The 27,346-nt window shown below is 35.9% G+C and overlaps 1 protein-coding gene, 1 long non-coding RNA gene and 1 pseudogene across 3 annotated transcripts in view; all 3 read left to right on the top strand.

Annotated features, from left to right (window-relative positions):
• LOC129882869 (piezo-type mechanosensitive ion channel homolog) overlaps positions 1-10,324 on the top strand; it is a 45,988-nt gene extending 35,664 nt beyond the window's left edge. The window contains exons 14-21 of one of the 2 annotated variants that reach the window (XM_055957357.1): positions 996-2,537; positions 3,375-5,851; positions 6,215-6,607; positions 6,913-7,071; positions 8,692-9,195; positions 9,415-9,556; positions 9,637-9,781; positions 9,877-10,324. In XM_055957357.1, the coding sequence (XP_055813332.1) occupies positions 996-2,537; positions 3,375-5,851; positions 6,215-6,607; positions 6,913-7,071; positions 8,692-9,195; positions 9,415-9,556; positions 9,637-9,781; positions 9,877-10,012 (5,498 nt within the window). In that variant the 3' untranslated portion in view covers positions 10,013-10,324. Of the gene's footprint in view, positions 1-995; positions 2,538-3,374; positions 5,852-6,214; positions 6,608-6,912; positions 7,072-8,691; positions 9,196-9,414; positions 9,557-9,636; positions 9,782-9,876 lie in introns of those variants that run through there. The other variant, XM_055957358.1, reaches the window with a different exon arrangement.
• Positions 10,325-18,731: 8,407 nt separating this feature from the next.
• LOC129881762 (putative E3 ubiquitin-protein ligase RF298) lies at positions 18,732-20,928 on the top strand (annotated as a pseudogene).
• Positions 20,929-21,129: 201 nt separating this feature from the next.
• Positions 21,130-21,723, top strand: LOC129881763 (uncharacterized). Its single transcript, XR_008765693.1, has 2 exons — positions 21,130-21,180; positions 21,276-21,723. It is a non-coding gene; the product is annotated as an uncharacterized LOC129881763 (long non-coding RNA).
• Positions 21,724-27,346: the final 5,623 nt, after the last annotated feature.

Consider the following 27,346-nt stretch of genomic DNA (forward strand, 5'->3'; position numbering starts at 1 on the left):
GCCTAAATGCAAACAATTTAGATATCTAGGCTCGTTGTTCTAAGAGAGTGGAATGAGATGAAAATGCTACACATAAAATCATAATCGGATGGTTTGAAGGATGCGTATCAAAGTGAAAGGTAAGTTTTATAGAACATGTATAAGACCAAACAGTGTCATATGAGAGCGAATGTGGGCTGCTAATAAGTCCTAACATATCCACAAGATAAGTGTCGCAGATATGTGCATGCTAAGATGGATGTGGGATCTTATATCACTAGACAAGATTAGAAATGACCATATTCGTGCAAAGGTTCAAGTAGCATATATCAAAGATAAAATGAAAGGAGGTCGCTTGAGATGGTTTGGTCATGTCTACTAAATGCACTGGTCCCTAGATTTAAACCATGGTAAGTGAAGGTTCGACTAGGTTGACCTAAAATCACTTTGGAAGAAAGTTGTCTCGAGGACCTACAATCTCTTGGATCTTGCAACTTAGCAAAAGATGGGGCACAAAATAAGAAAAAGATCTATACAGACGATACTTATTAGTTCAGATTATGTTTTAGTCATGTTAGTTCCTTTTATTTTCGTCCTCTATTTTTATTATTCTTATTTTCAATAATATTGGACCAAGATGAGTTTAAAAGGTTGACTGTTACCAGTCTATAAAAATGAGTGAAAAAGGAGTAACATGGTCTGTGAGGTAACATATAGCCAATCCTGACTTGTTTGGGACTTGGGCATAGTAGTAGTAGTAGTTGTCAGTGTAGTTACTAATATTCGATCTAGATGTGCTTTCTCAGGTCTAACCTTCTGACAAGACCGACATTCAGCATGTGGATGTCCTTAGAAGACGAATTGACTGATTATATTTTGTAACTAAATGGTTACTTTTCAAGTTTTCTTTGTTAAGATTGGGATATTGTCCTCATATGTATTCTGATGTATTAAAACTGTCGTTTTAATTAGTTTGGTTTTGCCATCTTACCCTAATGGTGTTGATTTCCTTGCAGAAAAAAGGATAGCATCATATCTCAGTGCCATAGGGCAGAGATTTTTGTCTGTATATAGATCATTTGGAACCTATATAGCTTTTGTGACCATTCTTATCACGGTGTATCTGGTGACACCCAACTACGTGTCTTTTGGGTACATCTTCCTTCTTCTGCTCTGGATCATTGGAAGACAACTAGTTGAGAAGACGAAGAGGCGCCTATGGTATCCACTAAAGCTCTATGCAATTTCAGTGTTTGTTCTCATCTATAGTTTGAGCATTTTCCCCACTTTCGAGGCCTGGATGTCGAAAAACCTTGATATTGAGGTATACCTTGGCTATCACCATGGAGCATCACTATTGGAAAATGTATGGCAGTCTCTTGCAATCGTAATTGTGATGCAAATGTATAGCTATGAAAGGCGACAAAGCAAATACATCCATTCAGAAGATCCTGGTCCATCACATTTTGGGATATTCGGTTTCATCAGACGGTTTCTCATTTGGCACAGTCAAAAATTTTTGTCCATAGCACTGTTTTATGCCTCATTATCTCCAATAAGTGCATTTGGGCTTTTCTATCTTCTGGGTCTTGTCCTCTGTTCAACCCTGCCAAAAGCTTCCCGAATACCATCCAAGTTGTTCTTGATTTACACTGGACTTATAGTGGCCACAGAATATCTATTTCAGATGTGGGGTAAACAGGCTGGGATGTTTCCTGGACAAAAGCATTATGCTTTATCTGTTATCTTGGGCCTCGAGGTGTATAGGCCAAGCTTTTGGGGTCTTGAAGCAGGTTTGAGGGCTAAAGTGCTTGTCGTTGCTGCATGTACACTTCAGTATAATGTTTTCCATTGGTTGGAAAAGATGCCTACTTCTCTTTTGAATGACAATAGATCTGAGGAACCTTGTCCACTGTTTGTCTCAGTAGAAGATGTACTGCCTTTAGTTCCTGATGGGGAAAACAAGCCAGTAGCAGACTCCAGTGAATTATCTACACAAGGGATGCGGACATCAAGCAAGTCATACCCGGACTTCAACCAGAATCTCTGTCAATCATCTGATGGTGTGTCCTCTAGCAGAGGAGTCTCCGAGTATAGAAGTAGAAGTAAATATTCTTTTGGTTCTATCTGGGGAATCAGAAAGGAGAGTCATAAGTGGAATAAGAAGCTTGTTGTTTCACTGAGAAAAGAAAGACTTGAAATGCAGAAGACTACCTTGAAAATTTATTTGAAATTCTGGATGGAGAATATGTTCAACCTCTTTGGGCTTGAGATCAATATGCTCGCATTGCTTCTCACCAGCTTTGCTTTACTTAACGCCGTCTCCTTGCTCTACATTGCTTTGCTAGCTTCTTGTGTTCTTCTGGAACGGCGAATTATTCGTAAAGTTTGGCCGATCTTTGTACTTTTGTTTACTTTGATTCTTTTGCTTGAATACTTTGCGATGTGGAAGAGCTTGATGCCTTTAAATGAGCACCGACCAAATCAGACGGTACATTGTCATGATTGCTATAGCAGCTCGGATGCATACTTTAATCATTGTAAAAAGTGTTGGTTCGGTACGTCTCTTCAGTAATATTAGCATTGTGGTTTGTTACACCATCTGATTTTTCTCACCTCCATGGATTTTACCTATTTTCGATGTTCCTGTTTCTTTTTAATAAGGTAATGTTGGGAACAAAGCCTGCATACAAGAGGTATACCAAAAAGTAGAGAGCCTACCAAAATAGTATGATTCTCTACAAAAGACATCTAATAATCTTCTATACAAATAGGAGCTCATGCGTGCAACAAAAACAAAAAACTAGGAAAATTAACATTCCTTTTCTTTTCCATCTGCCTTCAAAGTAGTGCAATTCTATTTTGTCCCTTTTTTATCCTGTTATGGTATCCATTTATATATGCAGAAGCATTAGCTTATTCGTTTCCAGAACCCATACCTTTTTGGATTTGAATTTCACTAACTAGGACAACGTCAGAAAACCCAAGTCCTCTTCCCTCCTCTCGGTACAAGTTAGCTCGAATAAGTTATTATTTAAAGTCGACATTTTTACCGAAACAAAATATTGAGATGATCAAATTTTAGAGGGTCTATCGGAAACAACCTCTCCATCTCTACGAGTTAGGGGTAAGGTCTGTGCACACTCTACCCTTCCCATGCCCCACTTGTGGGATTACACTAGGTTTGTTTTTGTTATTGTTGAACAAATAGTTGCTAAAAGAACAATGGATTGATGTCTTTTCTTTTTTCTCTTAAGTTTAGGAGCAGCTTCTTTTGCGAATTGTTTTAATTATCTGATTCAAGAGTTAACATCTGTAACTTGTATTATGGATGTTTTGAAGGAACTTTTTTGTTATATACTATCTGAGCTGTTTTTGGCTTTTCCTTCTGACAGGGTTTACTGTTGATGACCCTCGAATGCTAATCAGTTATTATGTGGTCTTCATGCTTGCATGTTTCAAGCTCCGTGCTGATCGCACCTCCAGTTTATCAGGGTCATTTACATATCGTCAGATGCTCTCACAGCGGAAGAATTCTTTCGTGTGGCGAGATCTTTCATTTGAAACCAAAAGCATGTGGACCTTTCTTGACTACTTGAGGCTTTACTGCTATTGTCATCTTCTAGACCTCGTGCTTGCTTTGATACTGATAACGGGTACCCTTGAGTATGATGTTCTACATCTTGGATATCTTGGCTTTGCTCTGATCTTCTTCCGGATGAGGCTTACGATTTTGAAAAAGAAAAATGAGATATTCAAGTATCTTCGCATATACAATTTTACTGTCATAGTTCTCTCTCTGGCCTATCAGTCTCCATTTATTGGTGATTTTAATGTGGGAAAATGTGAAACTGTAGATTACATTTATGAAGTGATTGGATTTTATAAATATGATTATGGCTTTCGCATTACCTCGAGATCAGCTTTGGTCGAGATCATAATTTTTGTGCTTGTCTCACTGCAATCGTACATGTTCTCTTCCCCAGAATTTGAATATGTGTTTCGTTATCTTGAGGCGGAACAAATTGGTGCTGTTGTACATGAGCAAGAGAAGAAAGCTGCCTGGAAGACTGCACAGTTACAGTACATTCGTGAGTCTGAGGAGAAGAAACGCCAGCGAAATTTGCAAGTGGAGAAGATGAAGTCGGAGATGCTCAACTTACAAATACAGCTTCACAGTACAGATACAAATTCTGCTGCCACTCGTGGTGACACTTCTCCTCCTAGTGAGGGTATAAGGAGGAGGAATTTTTCAGCTCCGAATTTAGAGGAAAGAAAACCAGATAAACTGGAGATGAATGTTAATTCAGATTCTTTTTTTATTCATGATTTCCCTGAATCTCCAAATAGTACCAGGGAAGAAAGCCCATTGGCAACAGAACTTATGAAGCACCCAATTGAAACTTCTTTGTGTGAAATAAGTGAGGTTGAAGAAGATGCAGGTGATAATGCTTTAAACCTGGACAAAAAAAACAAAAGAAAAGGCCAATCTAAGGATAATCCGTTAATTTCTGCGGTGCAGTTGTTTGGTGATGGTGTTTCTCAAGTACAGTCCATTGGGAATCAGGCTGTAAACAATATTGTGAGCTTTCTTAACATTCCACCAGATGACTCTGATTCTAATGAGACCTCAACTGCTGGGGATGGAATATCTTATGAGAGAGAGGATGAGAATACTCCGTACACTCATCTGGACCGTTCTTCTTCTTTGCAATCTGATAAGAGTAGAACGTCTGAAGCAGCAAGTTTGCAAATTGGGAGAATCTTCTATCACATATGGTCCCAGATGCGTTCAAATAATGATGTTGTGTGCTATTGTGGCTTTCTTCTTGTCTTCCTTTGGAATTTTAGTTTGCTTTCTATGGTGTACCTGGCAGCTCTCTTTCTGTATGCACTTTGTGTGAACACTGGGCCAAGTTACATTTTCTGGGTCATCATGCTAATCTACACAGAAATATACATTTTGATCCAGTATATTTATCAAATAATTATTCAGCACTGTGGTTTTAGCATTCAGTCCACTACTCTTCAAGAGTTGGGTTTTCCTACCGAAAGGATAACGTCATCTTTTGTCATAAGTTCACTGCCACTATTTCTGGTGTACTTGTTTACCCTCATACAGAGCACTATAACGGCAAAAGATGGTAAATGGTTTTCTCTAGGGTACAGTACTTGGAAAAGTAGACTTTTGGACCCAAAGGAGGACCTAGTGGCATCTGGGTGGAGTGAGAAGGTGAAGAAGCTCTTGCTTCCATTCAAAAATATGGTGAAAATGGTGATCAGAGGCTGTTGTAGGTATTGGAAATCACTAACGCAGGAGGCAGAATCTCCACCATACTTTGTCCAGTTGTCCATGGATGTTCACATGTGGCCAGAGGATGGAATCCAGCCAGAGAGGATTGAATCTGGAATAAATGAAATTCTAAGGCTTATGCATGATGATAGATGCAAAAACCAAAACCCCAGCAGTTGTTCTTGTTCTAGTAGGGTCCAAATTCAAAGCATCGAAAAGAGTAGTGAAAATCCAAAAATCGCATTGGCTGTTTTTGAGGTGGTTTATGCATGCCCATTGACAGAATGTACAGCTGAACAGTTCAAATCACTCACTCCAGCTGCTGACATAGCAAACGAGATCCGTGGAGCACAAAGCATAGGTGCTGTTGAAGAAGTTGGATTTCCATACTCTATACTCTCCATCATAGGCGGGGGTAGAAGGGAAGTTGATCTTTATGCTTACATCTTTGGTGCTGATTTGAGTGTGTTCTTCTTGGTTGCTATTTTCTACCAATCTGTTAAAAAAAACAAAAGCGAGTTCTTGGATGTTTCCCAACTTGAGGATCAGTTTCCCAAGGACTATGTATTTATATTGATGGTAAGCATGTTTTACATTTGTCTATTTCATGCTTTGCAGAATTTTTTTAATCAAAGATATTGATCACTGTTGTGGGGGAAACTAGACATGAACAGCCTTGTTTTGACTCTACTGGTCAAATCTCCAGTACTGACCAACTAAGAGTGTAGATCACCTGTCCTCTATCTTTCTTGCATATTGGCATGTTTACATTTTATTCATACATCCGCAGAATTGCAATTTTGAAGTTAATATGCCAGTGATTCTTCTCTTTATTTCAATTAGCAGGATACTGTATAGAAAGCTCCTATAATCTGTCTGAAATAGTAATACCTGCAGCATGATAATGTGTCGCCTTTGATTCTCTTTTATGATCTTCTGCAGGCAATATTCTTCTTGATTGTGCTTGACCGCATCATATACCTCTGTTCATTTGCCACAGGAAAAGTGATCTTTTACATTTCAAATCTCGTTCTTTTTACATATGTAGTCACGGAGTATGCTTGGAATGTAGATGCACAGCAAAGTGCTGCTGGATTAGCCCTCCGTGCAATATATCTGACAAAAGCAATATCTCTGGCATTGCAAGCCATACAAATCCGCTATGGTGTTCCTCACAAGAGCACATTGTATCGTCAATTCCTCACCAGCAAAGTTGCTCAAATCAATTATCTAGGTTACCGGCTATATCGAGCTCTTCCTTTCCTGTATGAATTACGGTGTGTACTGGACTGGTCTTGCACTAAAACTTCATTGACAATGTATGACTGGCTGAAGGTGAGATTCTAAATGACCAAATCCCCCCACCCCCACCGACACACACACACACAAAAAAAAAAGATATTAAAAAAAGCTGGAGAGAATTTGCAAGTCTGATTTACAACAAGGCCTAATTGCATAACTATGTATCCTGACTTGGTGTGAAAATGTCCAATAGCATCGAGGAGGAATTATTTTTAAAAGAAGTCCCTTTTCCCTAGTTTGGTTCTCAAGTTAGAAGGGTGAGCATATTTGTCTTCTTTTTTCAAAACTGAGAAGGTGAGGATTTTCTTCATGGGACTGATGTTTTGATACTTTTCTAGTTGGAAGACATAAATGCAAGCTTGTACCTTGTCAAATGTGATGCTGTTCTGAACAGAGCTACACACAAACCAGGGGAGAAGCAGACTAAGATGACTAAATTCTGTAATGGAATATGTTTGTTCTTTATATTGATCTGTGTAATCTGGGCTCCCATGCTGGTAAGTGGTTTGTGAACCGGTCCTCAGATCTATGTGCTATACAATTTGCAACTCAAGATTTTCATTCAGATAAAAAGGATCAAGTAAACAGTAGTAATTTTCGTTCAGATTAATGAATAATATATTTTGAAGCACATTATGATGTCTTTATCTAATCATTTTATTGAACCACTGAAATTGAATAAAGAGAATATGGAAATAATCGATTCCGCATCAGTGCTTGCATGCCCGGCCAGTCCTAGAGTATTATCTATATCTACAAATCCCATCAATATCACCGAACAACTAGTAGAATTGTCTTACTCAAAGGGATGGAATTTTCATCATATTTTATTCTTTATTTTCTCCTTCAAGCTGACATTGGAGAAGTTCCTGCATATGTTTCACGTCCATCCGATGCAACTAATAGATTTTGCATTGCATTGGGAAGTTCCTTACTACTTTACTTTTGAATCTCTTTTATGCCTTGAAAATCAGGAGATTTTACTAATATTGCATGGAATAGTCTAACTTATTTTATCATAATAACTAGGAATCTTAATTATCAGGAAACTTCTCCTTTTGTATATTAACATTTCAATAGGAGTTTCCTCTCTTCTTTTCTCACTCTTTTTTCACATGGTAGCAGTACCTCTAAATTTTGGTAAAGAACTTATGCAGCTTCTGCATATTGTGGCAGTCACTGGTGCTTGTATCAGGGTAGGTTGCCTATACAACACCCTTGGGGTGCGGACCTTCCACTGACCCTGTGTGAACGCGGAATGCTTCGTGCACCAGGCTGCTCTTTTACCATCTGCACTTCTTTTTGAGTGAATGTTCTTGCTATACTATGACTATCCTCTTCAGTGACTATTTCGGCGGCATTATGTCTCTACTCTACCATTCTTGTGGCATTACATCTCTTTCGAATGTCCATCTCAGGATTGCTTCTTCTGGCTGTTCTTCTGAAGACTTCTCCAGCAACTTTTTTTGTCACCGTTGAGACATTTTTCTGTTTACTCCTCTTTCTTCCTTTTCCAGGTTTTCTGTTTCACCGTCAGTGCCACACAAGCTAAGCTGATGATACCCTGGAGGCAAACTCTTCTCTTTCTAGTGTTGGCTAGATATATAAGTTTGACTTCAACTGATGGTGGATCACCTTTTGTTTTAAAAGGTCCACACACCCCATATATATGATAAAGGAATCAAGCTGTTTTTAACTTATTTTTTTCTGGAAGTCTAACTTGAGATGTATGACATGCCCATGCTCATCCATTAGGGGAGGAGCCATCTTGTGTGTTGGTTTTAGTCTTACAGTTCCTTTCTGCTGTGCCAATTTGTCAGTTACATGACTAAATATTCGTAAGAGACTGAAATCTAAATGTAAATGATAAAGTATTGTTTTGTGTTACTGTATATACCTACATTAACATATATGTAAAGAAAGGAAGACAAATGGGTAAGAACGATATTCAAAAGATGATATTTATAAGCAGTGTGGCCATATAGACATGAGATCTGAAAATTATTGTCAGGCATCCCAGCTTATTCAAATTTTCTTTCTATAACTTCTAATCATTTCTTGGAAGTAAGTGTTGTGATCTTGTAAATTTAGAATATTGAAGCTGTTCTTTGGTGCAGATGTACAGCAGTGGTAATCCTACTAACATTGCAAATCCTGTAAATGATGTGAGGGTTCAGCTTGATATCAAAGAAAAAAGTGGAGGAAGGTTAACTCTCTATCAGACTACTCTTTGTGAAATGATTCCATTTAATCAGCTCCATGATGATTTGAATCTTGACCCCAAGGGCTATCTTTATGCATACAATATAAACGATATCCAACTTATCTGTTGTCAACCTGATGCAAATACCCTGTGGCTGGTTCCGGATGTGGTTCAGAGAAGATTCATTCTGTCTCTGAAAGATATGGAAATAAAATTTTCTTGGGTTCTTACAAGGGACAGGCCTAAGGACAAGGAGGTTGTGAAATACGAAAGAACTCTTGATCCTGTGGATTGTCCAAAGCCATGGGAAGTTACGAAAGTTTTGAATGGTTCCACCAACAGCTTCCGTGCATATAATATATATCCTAGATATATTCGTGTAACTGGTTCTGGGGAAGTTAGGACTATTGCAGAGGAGGTAAGATGGCCTTACTAAATTGAATGTGTATATTATATTTGAAAGTTTCATGTCACGAGAAGGTAGATAATTTTTAACAATTTTTTAAACATATTAACTTTGATTGATATTGTAGTAAGCAAAGCAGTTGGCTAAAGCTACTATCAGATTAATTTTTGCATTTCATCTTCTAGTTTGTAGCCAGCTAAAGATATTTGTACCAATAACTGATTTCTATAGGCAAATGGTGCTAGCGCGGATATCATTTTAAATCGGGGAGTCTCTGAGTGGTGGTCCTTCCATGATATCAATTCACTGGATGTAAAACGCTGTGGAGGGTTGAGAGGGCCTATGGCCATAATTGTATCAGAGGAAACACCACGTAAGTACTGGATTATTTTTCTTATAGAATGAGAAAGTAAGTGAAGTATGTTGATCACTAACAGTTTGTATGCGTTTTAGAGGGCTTGCTAGGTGACACTCTCAGCAAATTCAGTATATGGGGTCTCTACATCACATTTGTTTTAGCAGTTGGTCGCTTCATTAGACTGCAGTGCTCCGACTTGCGAATGAGAATCCCATATGAAAATCTTCCTTCATGTGACAGGTAATATTAAGTCATCGTCTGATTATTAATATTGCTGTAAATAAAATTGTACAGTTCTACTTAAAGCAAAAATGTGTGATTTTGGTTCCATGCAGATTGATTGCCATCTGTGAGGATATATATGCTGCAAGAGCAGAGGGTGAGCTTGGAGTGGAGGAAATCCTATACTGGACGCTAGTGAAGATATACAGGTCTCCGCACATGTTGCTCGAGTATACTAAGCCTGATTAGTCTAATGAGAGTTTACTCTCAACTGCAGAGTTTGACAACTGATATTTGTCCTAATGCATATGTAGAAGAGCTACTAACCAATACCCCCATAGAATTCATCTGTTATCCTCGCAGTGAAACATGCCAAAACTTCCCAGTAATCTTTTTATTTTTAGCTTAAAGTTGGGAAGGATCATATTGTATTGGTTCCTCATGCTGAAACCTCCAAAACAGATGACAGAAACATTTGTAAATATAGGGGCAGAGTGCAAAATATAGCAGCAGTTTTGTGTATAAAACATACTTTTCTGGCAATGAAAAGGTTCTCATCCATCTAATTTGTGTTCATTTCCTTTATGAGTGATGGTTACTCATCTTACATCTTCTGGTATAACATACTTGTACTTTTTTGTTTGGATTATTTTTATGTTTGCCAATATACACTTTGCACAGGTTGTCTTTCCCTTTCACCAAATGTTGCTGCAGTCTAGATTTTCTTTGAGGAAGGTGCTCAATGATTCACAATATCTAAGCTGAAGTTGACCAAAAAAGGTATTTGAAGTTAAAATTGATTATTGAAAAAAAAAAAAACATAATGTGAAAGTAAAAGTTGTGCTTGGACGTGAATTCTACTGGAAAACAAAGTACATGAAACTTTAATATTTGTGAGTGGATACCAATATTTCAATTTAATATACACCTTCAATCAAGTATTTCAATACCTTTTACTCCCTCAATTTCAATTTATTTGTCTTTTTTTAAATTAACACAGAGTAAGAAAGTAAAAAACATTAAAGATATGTCAAATATATCAAAATATTTTTTAATTTTATGATCTTTAAATATGCCATATGAAAAGTTAGAATTAAAAAATTACTAAAAAATAATATTCTTTTTAAAACGAAGAAATTACTCAATAAAAATTTGCAATTAGTTATCAAAATTCAAATATCCAAGAAAGTATGGTGAAAGATAAAATATGTGCTGCCCTTGACAAAAATCATGTTGTACGAAGTATTTGTACCTTTTGGAGTTCATGAGACTGTCCACTATTTTCGAGGCAGGTGAAACATCGTAACAGTCAAGTACAATGGAAGGAAAAAGAAAGAAAGAATTATGCCAGTCAACAAATATATCTTTGTATTTATTTGAAATAGGTTTTTAAAAAATGGGTAAATTTCATAAAATGTATAATGAGTAGTTTTATTTGCACTAAATATAGTCAAATTTTTATTTACACAATAAAATAGCCCAAATATAGCGATATATGTACAGCCAACAAAAAATATTTAATCACAAAATGATAATATATATATATATATATATATATATACTAATTTTAATGCACGTGCGTTGCATGTGTATGATGAGCCCCTATAGTACAAGTTATATTAATAATATTAAAAAAAAGTTTTCAGTAAATAATTATATTTGAAAGAACAATAATATAACATCCTGTGAAACAACCTAGTGATTTACTCTAAATAAGCCTACGAGTGAAACAAGTTGTCTAACGTGTTCCAATAAAGTAGTAAGAACAATAAGTAAAGAACACAATAATTTATGTGGAAAACACCCGGCTAAAAAATTACGATTTGTACCCCTGCAGGATTTAACTCTAACTTCACTAAATCACTGAGCCTCAACAGTTTTAGATTACAAACTATGCAACCTAAGGAATTAATCCTAATTCCTAAACTTCAAGTTATGAGTTTAGATTACGATTCTTGTAATCCTAGAAACTAACTCTAATTCCTAAACTTCACCACAAACCTTCCAAGATATGTGTTGCCAAGTGTTCGAGTTATCCTAACTTGAAGAAAACACTCCTAGTTCGGTTTATAGCTCACTGAACTAAGATTACATCAAAATTCAAACACAAAAAAAAACTCCTAGAACATAAACTATATAGTAACTGGTTCTTCAATGTGTTCCTTTAGTTTGCTGGTAGCACTTTGCGAAGTCAATTTTCCAATTGCCTTTTTTTCTTTGTAAGTGCACAAGTATTCTTGACGACTTCACCTCTATTTAAGCAAAACTCTTCATAGATTTATTCTTCACTTCATACTCCACATTGACTCAAACTCTCTTGACTTAGAGTTCTACTTCAAGTGAGACTCCTTTTTCAATTCAAACTCCTTGCCTTTTTAGACTTCTTCAAGTCAAACTCCTTGATTCTTTAAACTCCTTCTTCAATTCAACATTTGTTTGTTTCCTTGAGTTTCATCACGAATTAACATTATCCATTCCTTGATTTCTGCAATCTTATCTTTATTCATTCTAAAAGGTTGTCTCCAATTGAACTGCTCGTGACAGTGTATTTTTGAACCATTATGACTGACGTGTTTCTTCTTTTCTGTGAATCATCAAAACTGCATAAATCCCAACATGGTCTATGTGGATCGTCTTAAGGTGATTTATGTATTCGAATGTAAAAAGATGATGAATAAAAAATTAAGTTATAGGGTTTTTGGGGCAACTGCTCCCGTATTAGAAATTGCAATTAAAAAATCCACTTGATTAGCTTCTTTGGAGCAACGTGTAATTTTAAATTCAATATTCTAAATCCTGTGTAAAATAGAGATAGTACATTGGTTTAGCTTTATGGTTTTTAGTGTCATTTTGAATAATCATGTTTGTAGCTGCTGAAAATCGAGTTCTAGCCATATGTTGTGCATTCCTACTGGATGAACCATTCTGTACCATACTTGACTGCATAAGCTTTTGATTCAAGAATGCTATCTCAATGGGATGGGATAGAGAATGCCATCTTAAGATCATCATTGTTATCTCTACTCGCACCACCTATTCCTATCTTACATGTGTGCATCATATAACTACCCATCCATATTTATCTTAACAGTGTCTAAAGGTGAGTTACTCCAAAAGATTTGCCATTACTTTTTTACTGGTTTCAGTGTTTTCGATTCTTCACAAAAGTTCAGGGCTAAGTAATTTTGCATTTTAGGAAAGAAACCGTATGAGAAGCTTGTATATTCCAACTTATTCGATGATGTTGGGGGAGGAAGCACCACAACTAAAGTTTGATATGACAATTAATATGAATATAAATTAGACACGAGAATTTTACGTGGAAACCCCTCTAACTGATAGAGGGGAAAAACCACGGGTAGAACGATCTCACTATTTTAATATGGAGTACACAACTCTCAAATACAAGGAGAAAACAACAATTAACACTTCTCTCTTGTAAAAAGAACAACTATTAAAGAGCACACTCAAACTACAATATTTATCTTGGTGTATAACTCTCTTTGTATTCTTACTCTCTCCTTTTTTTTTGGCATGATATAAATGAGGGCAAGAGGCCCTCTATTTATATGATACAAAAACGCGTTTCTGTCAAAAAGAGAAAACGCGTTTTCTACGCGTTAATTTGTCAATAGGCAGAAAAAAATGTGTTTTCTGCCAAAAAGTCAAAAGGTGGCATCCTCATTTTAACGTTTTTCTGCCAACCCAACACATTTTTCTGCCAACCCTTTTTACTTTTGGTAAGCCACCATTTTTGACATTTTGACATCTTTGTTTCAGATGATCCATATGAATTTTACTTAATGTGTCTGTAATGCTATTACCAAATATACAATCCCTCCAACTTTTCTACAATTTCGAGAGAATTATAATTGGGACAATGAGAGGGAGAAAGCTATGGATAGAGTTTTACTGATAACATTCTACCACTGATTTAAGGTTTAACTAAGTGAACATTTTGATGTTTAAAACCCAGGGACCTACCAATAGAGATCTATACAAAATGTATTTTAGGCCCTTTTCCGTTTTGAGAATGAATAATGCCAATACCCTGTTACAAAAAAGGAACATTAGATTTGGTGTGCAATTTTGAAGACAAACGTAAATTAATGAGGAAAATACTATATGATAAAAAATCATTGGAAAAAATTATTAGAAATGACATCTAATGATTAAAATGGAGTAGATTTAAATTAGAAGCCATATAGTTTAATTAAATAGCTTCCAACATATTGTGTGCATTACAAATATCCAGGTACATGGAGTAACATTCATTATTTGTATTTTGCATAAATGCAACCACGAGTCCACAACAATAAAAAATTAAGACATTAACGACAGCAACACATTCATGAACGGATGATTGATATGTTGCATACCTTTTAGTGGTCTAAAGTTTTTGGAACCAGTAATGTGTTATTTGTATATTTTGACGGTCCTTTTTTTAGCCCTTAATAGCAAATAACAGTAATGACCAACATGTTAACAAATATAAGGATTTCTTTAGGAACTCATAATATAGATTACATCAATGGAAAATAATGTCGATGATAAATAATCTAAACTACGAGTCTAGAGGATAGGTAATTTCTATGTCACAACAAATACCAGCGCCGCATCTCTAAAATACACATGCATACTGTATTGTCAACACACATGAGTATGCACCAAACTGTAAAACAACTCTTATCTGAACTTGCCAATCTCATCCTTAATCATCTGTAGGAGAAAATTAGTCTTATTTTTTTTTTATCTTTTAGCATAGTGCTGCAAAAGACATAGGGCAAGTAACTAAGATGCAAATTAAGTCTGGAAATAGGTGATGGAAATCAGTGTTAGCTATGATGTATTTGTGTAGATCCATCTGGTAGTTTCTCAGCATGGTCCAATGATGCAAACCATCAGAGAATTTGTGCAGTGAAAACGTCATGGTCAGACTCCTTTATGATCGTGTTGTCTTTAAATGCCAGTTCAACTTCTTTATGGATGGAAGAGTAGTTAGGGTTGACACGATCTAAACGGCCATTAGTAATGTAGTGACTCTTATTTGACTTCAAGAAGTCCTTCCATGTTTCAGTATGCTTATTAAATAGAGTTGCTTGAATCTTTGTGCCCTAGTATTAAGCAACGGCTGGTCGCATAAGTATAATAAACATGACAGATAGTATAAGCTAAGTGAAAATGTCCATGATATTACCTCTTCATCAACTAAGTTTTTGAATAGTTTGTTCTTTACACTATAGAGTATAAGATGCGCGTGGGGTGAAACAGGGGAGTGAGTAGTGTAACAATGGGAGCGAGTTCTAGCATTAAGCAAGTAGGTGGTAACTTACATCGCCTTAACGGGCGGCGAAGCATACACCAATCTGTAAATGTGTGTAACGGGTTGACGAAATTTGCTTGTGCAAGTTAACTGCACACATAGTGAAAACAATTAAATGTTCGATTAGCAAAGGTAGAACGTTTGAATAAGTGGGGGTGACGGAGTATACCCTAAGTTGCGCGGACTCTTCATTTTTGCTGTCGCAACCATGTCTACATGAGATGGATGTGGATGCAAGATACGTGTGGGATTTGGTCAACCTACATCAAATACTTTGATCAATAGTCCATGCATAACCCACATCAAATACATCAGACGGGTGCGGGTGCGGGTGCGGATGAAGGATACTTGTGGGAGAATCCCGATTGACCCACATCAGATACTTTGACCAAGATACTTTTCCTCTTGGTCAATATTCGTTGCTTCATGTTTCAAACCAAACAGAGAGATGCTAAATATTCAAGCGATTGTGTTTCGACTTATGGGAGACAATAACAATGATATGTAGGGAGAGTTGGTGGAAGGTCTTGAATGACTTTCTTTTTCTTTTCTGAGGGGAAAAATATAATAGCTTTATAACTATATTTTTTATAATATTGAATATTTTTATCCGAATCCCCTCACCCGTATCCATACTCGAGTTCGTATCCTCAGATCTTAAAATTTAGATATTGCAGAATCTAACTCTCGTATTCGCATTCATCTCGAACACCCGCACCCGAGTCCTAGCAACTTAGAGTATACATGTTCGTTAAATCTGAAGGTTGGATGTTGATGTGTAAGACCCCAGAAGTCGGAAAGTTAGAACGAAGGAGAAATCTCAAGAAAGGAAATAACTTTTAGGTCTACGACACACTCTACGATTCGTAGAGGGTCCTAAAACTTGTAGAAATGAGTCGTAGAGGTTGTCCTTGGACTTGTCCAGGAAAGATCTCTCAAGGAGGTTCTATGACTCAATAGGACGAGTCGTCGTCCTGTTGACAGGTCATAAGAACGACTCGCTTTCAAAGATTAGAGACCATCAAGTCTGCAGGTTTCAAGACCTGCAGGACGAATGCGCATTACGACTCGTAGACCTAAAGACGAGTCATAGAAACGATTCAATTTGCAAACTTCAGAGACCTACAGGACGAGTCAGTTTGACGACTCATAGAGAAGAGAGATAACGAGCCGTAAACTCGACTTGTAAGGAAACTCCTGAGGCCTGATTTCCAGGTGGTCTCTACGACCTGCACTACGACTCAAGTCTACAAATAGTAGACTTGAGGACAAGTCGTACAGTTGCCTCGTAGGGTCAGATTCAAAGTTTTAATGAGGGGTATTTGTATCATTTTCCAAGTTTAGCTCAATGAACCTAGACACAATTATAGCTAAGTTCAACCCTATATCTAACTAATCCTTTAAATTTTCCTCATTCTAAATCACTCTCCCAAATTCTCTAAGGCAAGAACTAAATTCTCCCAAGGGTTCCTCTTCAAGCTTCAAGCTAGGGTTTAAGATTTCACCAGGTTTATTCTTCAATTTTGAGAATTTGAATCAAGGTATGTGGGGATTGATCCATGGGTTCCTTTCATCTATGGAGTCCCAAAGTTTTCTCAAAGTCTCCAAATTTTCAATGGTTTATGAACCCTAATTTTGATGAATTGCATTGTACTATTTTAATTTTATTTTAGATGATTATCAATGATCTTTATAAGCATGTTTCTACATGAATTGCATGATTTTAAGTTGAATTATGAATGCCCATGCATAAAGCTATTTCTAAGTTACGATTGCGAAATTAATTATGATATTCATGAGTTGATTATGAGTTCAATGATTTTCAAGGAAAGTTTTCATGATTTAAAGTTAAGGTTTATGATTTTATTGATAGAGTTGTGATGATGATCAAATTATGATCAAAGAAAGTTATTATGGTGTGATAAGTACAATTCTCAGACAATTATGTTTAAAGACGGTGATAAAGACAATCCTCACAGAAGTTATGGATTCTTATGAATCACTAAAGTTAATGAGTTACTCCTAATATGTTTTATAAAGATGGATTCATAGGTAGTTACTATCTTTTCCATTATGTTATGATCATGTTTTTATGAGTTTTCTTTGGGATATTGACTAAGAACCGAGAGGATTTCTAGATGGAGTTCGGTCAGGTAAAGCAGTTAGTTACCCAAGTGTAGCAACCTAAAGTCCCAAACTACGTTGCCACGTAGGTTGCCTTTATGTCCTAGCTAGTGGATCCACATATTGCACTATTTAGTTTAGTTGAGTACCATGACGGAGTATACCCTAGCAAGGTGTCCTCCCCCTTCTCGATGAGAGTTTCATCGGATTTCATGTTATAGTTCGCATGGTCTTAAATGTCGATTAAAAGTCTTATCCCACATAAGTTGAAAGTTAAACTATGATTTTTATGAAGTTTTTATAATATGTATTGACCATGAGTTTTCTTATGTTTTCAAATGCTTTAAGCCTTACTCATGTTCATTATGATTGGTCTTGCAGAAAGTTAAGTTTTTTTGATTCATTTGAGTGTTTTTTGGGGCAGAAAATTAAGATTTTTATTCATTTGGGTGATTTTTTTTGCAGAAAGTTACGGTTTTTTGATTCAATTGTGTGTTTTTTTTTTGGAGAAAATTAAGTTTGTTGATTCATTTGAGTTATTTTCTTGCAGAAAGTTAAGTTTTTTGATTAATTTGAGTGATTTTTTTTTTGCTGAAAATTAAGTTTTTTTATTCATTAGAGTGATTTTTATTTTGCAGAAAGTTAAGTTTTTTAATTCATTTGAGTGATTTTTTTTGCAGAAAGTTAAGTTTTTTGATTCATTTGAGTGATTTTTTTTGCAGAAAGTTAAGTTTTTTGATTCATTTGAGTGATTTTTTTTGCAGAAAATTAAGTTTTTTTAATTCATTAGAGTGATTTTTTTTTTGCAGAAAGTTTTTTTTATTCATTTGACTGAATTTTTTGTAGAAACTTAAGTTTTTTGATTCGTTCGAGGTTTTCTTTTTTTTTTTGCAGAAAATTAAGTTTTTTTGGGAGCTCATTTACTATGAGTCAGAGGTAACCTTTCCTTCTTCTTTTATATCCATTTCCTTTGGTAATGTTGATGGTTTTATTATGCTTACTAGAGCTTGTTTCTTGTCGTTGGCATCTCTGTTTGAATAATGAATATATGTTTTCCCTTTTGTTTTGGCAATTTTTAATTCTCTGCTGCTATGTTTTCTTTTCAATTTTAATCCCCGGATTACTGAATGATTTTTCATTGAAGGATAGAGGTTTGAGTAAATTAACTATAGTAGAATTTGTAATCCTCACCTGTATGATAATGTTTCTGGTTTATTGAGCTAATTAGAGTTGTTCTTATTGCTGTCAGCTTGTCTTTGGCAGTTCCACATATACGATAAATGTTTCTGGTTAATCGTGCTCACTGGAGTTGTTCTTGTTGCTATCAGCCTGTCGTTTTTTGTTTTTTGTTATTTAGCCTATCAAAGAAACATTTATATGTGTTTTTTTCTTTTGTTTAGCAACTCTAATTCTCCGTTGTTATGTGTTATCTTAACTTTAATCCCCACACGTCCATATTATCACTTGAATGACATTTTGTTGCAGAACCGGAAACTGTAGCTAGACACTTGATGGATCAAATTACAGCAGTATTATAACGCTCTAGAAAAAGTAATCAACATGGTTGATGATAACATCAGTGATGATGCCAATGAAAAGTCGTTGGTGGTTTTGGATGAGGAAAAAGGTAGCAGGAACAAGAGGAAGTTCGTATCTGAGCTTCCTCTAGAAACTCCTACTGATTCACCTGTGCCGTCTCTTACTGAGTTTCCAAGATACGAACAATTATAGGAAGTACTGAAAGGAGGAACTCTTATTCAGATCGAGCCATCGAAGGGTGGGTGTTCTCAGTCTAATGAGAAAGGAGGAGTGGAAATGCCACCGGATTCAGATTGGGAGGATCCAATAACATAACTTCTGGAGCTTTTGACCCAAAATTTGTCCACAATTTTTCAGAGCGCAGTCAAGAGAATTGCTAAGTGTGGAAATAGTGAGGAAATTTCTGAAAGGGTTATCTTGAGGAGTGACCTTTATCATGGCAGCAAAGATGCTGTCTCAAATGTTGTCGATGGTGCCTTGGCTTTATTGAGTAACGAAAAGGTTTTCGATAATGGCAGACATCTTGTATTTGAAGATTTACCTAGCTTGGTTGATTACACATTGCTGGAGATGGTATGTGTGCTGAGGGAGGTCAAGCCAGCTTTGACAGTTGCAGAAGCAATGTGGTGCCTGTTAATATTTGACTTGAACCTGGTACATGTATGTACAATGGAAGGCGATCATCAGTTATGCAGTCAAGAAAGTCCAGGCGATAGCTCGTCTGGTTTGAAACTTTCCCAATCAAAGACTGAGGCCTCTGAGAATACTCAGTCAAACCCAGATAAACAACAGTTGTCAAAACCTTCTACCCCAATTGCTCAAACCTTGCAGTCCAAAGTTCCTGTTGCTAGTGCAGCTCCTCAAGAACCTAAGTCTAAAAATGTACATGTTGGTCAAGCGGCAAAAAGAAAAGGAAGTTCCACACCTCTTCCAGATGCAGAGGCTAAATTGAAATCAGCAGTTTTAGAAGACAAAACCGGGCTGGTCGAAAGGCCCTAAATTCCAAGAAGGATTTGCATAGGCGAAAGACATATCAGTTTGAGAAGAACTGCAGAAGCCGTACGGGTAAGAACATTAAGGCAAACATCACTGCCTGGGGCACTTTGGTTTTGGACAAGAAACTGAACTCATCAGATTCTTCTGATGCAACAAAGAAGAGTTCTCACTCTAAAGAAAATATTTCGGTTAAAAGCAATAAACCTTTAGCAAAAGCAAGTTCTGATAGTCCATGCCCTTCCTCATACATTGCACCTGCAACTGACACCTCTAGTGTGGCACATATGCAAGATAATGTAATTGGAAGGAATCCGGATTCGTTACCCATGGAGCCTAAGTCTAGCATACAGGCCCCAGACAACGCAAGTATTTCTTCTGCGGTGCCAGATTATTATGCTGGTATCCCATATGATGAGTCTCTGGGGAAATATGTCCCTCAAAATGAGAGAGATGAAGCTATATTGTTGCTAACTTCCCATTTGAAGACACTGCAGAAAGATATCCAAGGGTGGTCTGATTGGGCAAATGAGAAGGTAATGCAGGCTACTCGGAGGCTTGGCAAGGATCTGGCCGAGCTTAAAATGTTGAGGCAAGAAAAAGAAGATGCTGAAAATGTTCACCAGCAAATGCAAATGCTGGAGGAAAACACCATGGAGAGAATTATGGAGATGGAGCAAGAGTTGGTAAATACTAATTACACGACTGAGACAACTAATGCTCGTCTTAACACTTTGGAGATGGAAAATGTTGGACTAAAGATGGGGATGGAGGCCTTCATGCTCTCTACTGGTGTGTATGCTATGAACGTGGATACTTCTTTAGCAAAGGATCAGGATGCAGTGAAGAAGTGGACGTGGAGAAGCGCTCATCTGAGGAGGATTTATCTACTATCAAGAAGACAGCAGCTGCTTTACAGAAGCAGCAAGAGAAAGCCAACAAGGTCGTGGACCAGTTTGAGGTATATTTATTCTAGTAATGAAGCTTCTTTGCCTAGTTGATCAAGGTAAAATGTTTTTTACCAATATAGTTTGTGTTTTAGAGTCTTCAGGTTGTTAAGGACTTGTTACAGTATCGATTATAATATCAGTTCTTTTTTACTTATTGCCTCCGGTAATAGTGGTTCAAGCATTCACTTCTAAAATATTAATTTGTAAATATTTATGAATTCCAGGTGTTGGGGTGAGGAAGCACCACAACTAAAGTTTGATATGATGAAAATATTGAAAATAAATTGGACACGAGAATTTTACGTGGAAACCCCTCTAAATGATAGAAGGGAAAAACCACGGGGTAGAAGGATCTCACTATTTAATATGGAGTACACAGCTCTCAAATACAAGGAGAAAACAACAATTAACACTTCTCTCTTGTAAAAGGAACAACTACTAAAGAGGACACTCAAACACCCATATGAAAATCTTCCTTCATGTGACAGGTAATATTAAGTCATCGTCTGATTATTAATATTGCTGTAAATAAAATTGTACAGTTCTACTTAAAGCAAAAATGTGTGATTTTGGTTCCATGCAGATTGATTGCCATCTGTGAGGATATATATGCTGCAAGAGCAGAGGGTGAGCTTGGAGTGGAGGAAATCCTATACTGGACGCTAGTGAAGATATACAGGTCTCCGCACATGTTGCTCGAGTATACTAAGCCTGATTAGTCTAATGAGAGTTTACTCTCAACTGCAGAGTTTGACAACTGATATTTGTCCTAATGCATATGTAGAAGAGCTACTAACCAATACCCCCATAGAATTCATCTGTTATCCTCGCAGTGAAACATGCCAAAACTTCCCAGTAATCTTTTTATTTTTAGCTTAAAGTTGGGAAGGATCATATTGTATTGGTTCCTCATGCTGAAACCTCCAAAACAGATGACAGAAACATTTGTAAATATAGGGGCAGAGTGCAAAATATAGCAGCAGTTTTGTGTATAAAACATACTTTTCTGGCAATGAAAAGGTTCTCATCCATCTAATTTGTGTTCATTTCCTTTATGAGTGATGGTTACTCATCTTACATCTTCTGGTATAACATACTTGTACTTTTTTGTTTGGATTATTTTTATGTTTGCCAATATACACTTTGCACAGGTTGTCTTTCCCTTTCACCAAATGTTGCTGCAGTCTAGATTTTCTTTGAGGAAGGTGCTCAATGATTCACAATATCTAAGCTGAAGTTGACCAAAAAAGGTATTTGAAGTTAAAATTGATTATTGAAAAAAAAAAAAACATAATGTGAAAGTAAAAGTTGTGCTTGGACGTGAATTCTACTGGAAAACAAAGTACATGAAACTTTAATATTTGTGAGTGGATACCAATATTTCAATTTAATATACACCTTCAATCAAGTATTTCAATACCTTTTACTCCCTCAATTTCAATTTATTTGTCTTTTTTTAAATTAACACAGAGTAAGAAAGTAAAAAAACATTAAAGATATGTCAAATATATCAAAATATTTTTTAATTTTATGATCTTTAAATATGCCATATGAAAAGTTAGAATTAAAAAATTACTAAAAAATAATATTCTTTTTAAAACGAAGAAATTACTCAATAAAAATTTGCAATTAGTTATCAAAATTCAAATATCCAAGAAAGTATGGTGAAAGATAAAATATGTGCTGCCCTAGACAAAAAATCATGTTGTACGAAGTATTTGTACCTTTTGGAGTTCATGAGACTGTCCACTATTTTCGAGGCAGGTGAAACATCGTAACAGTCAAGTACAATGGAAGGAAAAAGAAAGAAAGAATTATGCCAGTCAACAAATATATCTTTGTATTTATTTGAAATAGGTTTTTAAAAAATGGGTAAATTTCATAAAATGTATAATGAGTAGTTTTATTTGCACTAAATATAGTCAAATTTTTATTTACACAATAAAATAGCCCAAATATAGCGATATATGTACAGCCAACAAAAAATATTTAATCACAAAATGATAATATATATATATATATATATATATACTAATTTTAATGCACGTGCGTTGCATGTGTATGATGAGCCCCTATAGTACAAGTTATATTAATAATATTAAAAAAAAGTTTTCAGTAAATAATTATATTTGAAAGAACAATAATATAACATCCTGTGAAACAACCTAGTGATTTACTCTAAATAAGCCTACGAGTGAAACAAGTTGTCTAACGTGTTCCAATAAAGTAGTAAGAACAATAAGTAAAGAACACAATAATTTATGTGGAAAACACCCGGCTAAAAAATTACGATTTGTACCCATGCAGGATTTAACTCTAACTTCACTAAATCACTGAGCCTCAACAGTTTTAGATTACAAACTATGCAACCTAAGGAATTAATCCTAATTCCTAAACTTCAAGTTATGAGTTTAGATTACGATTCTTGTAATCCTAGAAACTAACTCTAATTCCTAAACTTCACCACAAACCTCCCAGGATATGTGTTGCCAAGTGTTCGAGTTATCCTAACTTGAAGAAAACACTCCTAGTTCGGTTTATAGCTCACTGAACTAAGATTACATCAAAATTCAAAAACAAAAAAAAACTCCTAGAACATAAACTATATAGTAACTGGTTCTTCAATGTGTTCCTTTAGTTTGCTGGTAGCACTTTGCGAAGTCAATTTTCCAATTGCCTTTTTTTCTTTGTAAGTGCACAAGTATTCTTGACGACTTCACCTCTATTTAAGCAAAACTCTTCATAGATTTATTCTTCACTTCATACTCCACATTGACTCAAACTCTCTTGACTTATAGTTCTACTTCAAGTGAGACTCCTTTTTCAATTCAAACTCCTTGCCTTTTTAGACTTCTTCAAGTCAAACTCCTTGATTCTTTAAACTCCTTCTTCAATTCAACATTTGTTTGTTTCCTTGAGTTTCATCACGAATTAACATTATCCATTCCTTGATTTCTGCAATCTTATCTTTATTCATTCTAAAAGGTTGTCTCCAATTCAACTGCTCGTGACAGTGTATTTTTGAACCATTATGACTGACGTGTTTCTTCTTTTTCTGTGAATCATCAACACTGCATAAATCCCAACATGGTCTATGTGGATCGTCTTAAGGTGATTTATGTATTCGAATGTAAAAAGATGATGAATAAAAAATTAAGTTATAGGGTTTTTGGGGCAACTGCTCCCGTATTAGAAATTGCAATTAAAAAATCCACTTGATTAGCTTCTTTGGAGCAACGTGTAATTTTAAATTCAATATTCTAAATCCTGTGTAAAATAGAGATAGTACATTGGTTTAGCTTTATGGTTTTTAGTGTCTTTTGAATAATCATGTTTGTAGCTGCTGAAAATCGAGTTCTAGCCATATGTTGTGCATTCCTACTGGATGAACCATTCTGTACCATACTTGACTGCATAAGCTTTTGATTCAAGAATGCTATCTCAATGGGATGGGATAGAGAATGCCATCTTAAGATCATCATTGTTATCTCTACTCGCACCACCTATTCCTATCTTACATGTGTGCATCATATAACTACCCATCCATATTTATCTTAACAGTGTCTAAAGGTGAGTTACTCCAAAAGATTTGCCATTACTTTTTTACTGGTTTCAGTGTTTTCGATTCTTCACAAAAGTTCAGGGCTAAGTAATTTTGCATTTTAGGAAAGAAACCGTATGAGAAGCTTGTATATTCCAACTTATTCGATGATGTTGGGGGAGGAAGCACCACAACTAAAGTTTGATATGACAATTAATATGAATATAAATTAGACACGAGAATTTTACGTGGAAACCCCTCTAACTGATAGAGGGGAAAAACCACGGGTAGAACGATCTCACTATTTTAATATGGAGTACACAACTCTCAAATACAAGGAGAAAACAACAATTAACACTTCTCTCTTGTAAAAAGAACAACTATTAAAGAGCACACTCAAACTACAATATTTATCTTGGTGTATAACTCTCTTTGTATTCTTACTCTCTCCTTTTTTTTTTGGCATGATATAAATGAGGGCAAGAGGCCCTCTATTTATATGATACAAAAACGCGTTTCTGTCAAAAAGAGAAAACGCGTTTTCTACGCGTTAATTTGTCAATAGGCAGAAAAAAATGTGTTTTCTGCCAAAAAGTCAAAAGGTGGCATCCTCATTTTAACGTTTTTCTGCCAACCCAACACATTTTTCTGCCAACCCTTTTTACTTTTGGTAAGCCACCATTTTTGACATTTTGACATCTTTGTTTCAGATGATCCATATGAATTTTACTTAATGTGTCTGTAATGCTATTACCAAATATACAATCCCTCCAACTTTTCTACAATTTCGAGAGAATTATAATTGGGACAATGAGAGGGAGAAAGCTATGGATAGAGTTTTACTGATAACATTCTACCACTGATTTAAGGTTTAACTAAGTGAACATTTTGATGTTTAAAACCCAGGGACCTACCAATAGAGATCTATACAAAATGTATTTTAGGCCCTTTTCCGTTTTGAGAATGAATAATGCCAATACCCTGTTACAAAAAAGGAACATTAGATTTGGTGTGCAATTTTGAAGACAAACGTAAATTAATGAGGAAAATACTATATGATAAAAAATCATTGGAAAAAATTATTAGAAATGACATCTAATGATTAAAATGGAGTAGATTTAAATTAGAAGCCATATAGTTTAATTAAATAGCTTCCAACATATTGTGTGCATTACAAATATCCAGGTACATGGAGTAACATTCATTATTTGTATTTTGCATAAATGCAACCACGAGTCCACAACAATAAAAAATTAAGACATTAACGACAGCAACACATTCATGAACGGATGATTGATATGTTGCATACCTTTTAGTGGTCTAAAGTTTTTGGAACCAGTAATGTGTTATTTGTATATTTTGACGGTCCTTTTTTTAGCCCTTAATAGCAAATAACAGTAATGACCAACATGTTAACAAATATAAGGATTTCTTTAGGAACTCATAATATAGATTACATCAATGGAAAATAATGTCGATGATAAATAATCTAAACTACGAGTCTAGAGGATAGGTAATTTCTATGTCACAACAAATACCAGCGCCGCATCTCTAAAATACACATGCATACTGTATTGTCAACACACATGAGTATGCACCAAACTGTAAAACAACTCTTATCTGAACTTGCCAATCTCATCCTTAATCATCTGTAGGAGAAAATTAGTCTTATTTTTTTTTTATCTTTTAGCATAGTGCTGCAAAAGACATAGGGCAAGTAACTAAGATGCAAATTAAGTCTGGAAATAGGTGATGGAAATCAGTGTTAGCTATGATGTATTTGTGTAGATCCATCTGGTAGTTTCTCAGCATGGTCCAATGATGCAAACCATCAGAGAATTTGTGCAGTGAAAACGTCATGGTCAGACTCCTTTATGATCGTGTTGTCTTTAAATGCCAGTTCAACTTCTTTATGGATGGAAGAGTAGTTAGGGTTGACACGATCTAAACGGCCATTAGTAATGTAGTGACTCTTATTTGACTTCAAGAAGTCCTTCCATGTTTCAGTATGCTTATTAAATAGAGTTGCTTGAATCTTTGTGCCCTAGTATTAAGCAACGGCTGGTCGCATAAGTATAATAAACATGACAGATAGTATAAGCTAAGTGAAAATGTCCATGATATTACCTCTTCATCAACTAAGTTTTTGAATAGTTTGTTCTTTACACTATAGAGTATAAGATGCGCGTGGGGTGAAACAGGGGAGTGAGTAGTGTAACAATGGGAGCGAGTTCTAGCATTAAGCAAGTAGGTGGTAACTTACATCGCCTTAACGGGCGGCGAAGCATACACCAATCTGTAAATGTGTGTAACGGGTTGACGAAATTTGCTTGTGCAAGTTAACTGCACACATAGTGAAAACAATTAAATGTTCGATTAGCAAAGGTAGAACGTTTGAATAAGTGGGGGTGACGGAGTATACCCTAAGTTGCGCGGACTCTTCATTTTTGCTGTCGCAACCATGTCTACATGAGATGGATGTGGATGCAAGATACGTGTGGGATTTGGTCAACCTACATCAAATACTTTGATCAATAGTCCATGCATAACCCACATCAAATACATCAGACGGGTGCGGGTGCGGGTGCGGATGAAGGATACTTGTGGGAGAATCCCGATTGACCCACATCAGATACTTTGACCAAGATACTTTTCCTCTTGGTCAATATTCGTTGCTTCATGTTTCAAACCAAACAGAGAGATGCTAAATATTCAAGCGATTGTGTTTCGACTTATGGGAGACAATAACAATGATATGTAGGGAGAGTTGGTGGAAGGTCTTGAATGACTTTCTTTTTCTTTTCTGAGGGGAAAAATATAATAGCTTTATAACTATATTTTTTATAATATTGAATATTTTTATCCGAATCCCCTCACCCGTATCCATACTCGAGTTCGTATCCTCAGATCTTAAAATTTAGATATTGCAGAATCTAACTCTCGTATTCGCATTCATCTCGAACACCCGCACCCGAGTCCTAGCAACTTAGAGTATACATGTTCGTTAAATCTGAAGGTTGGATGTTGATGTGTAAGACCCCAGAAGTCGGAAAGTTAGAACGAAGGAGAAATCTCAAGAAAGGAAATAACTTTTAGGTCTACGACACACTCTA

This window comes from Solanum dulcamara, chromosome 3 (genome assembly GCF_947179165.1).
Source record: "Solanum dulcamara chromosome 3, daSolDulc1.2, whole genome shotgun sequence".
Classification (NCBI taxonomy): Eukaryota; Viridiplantae; Streptophyta; class Magnoliopsida; order Solanales; family Solanaceae; genus Solanum; species Solanum dulcamara.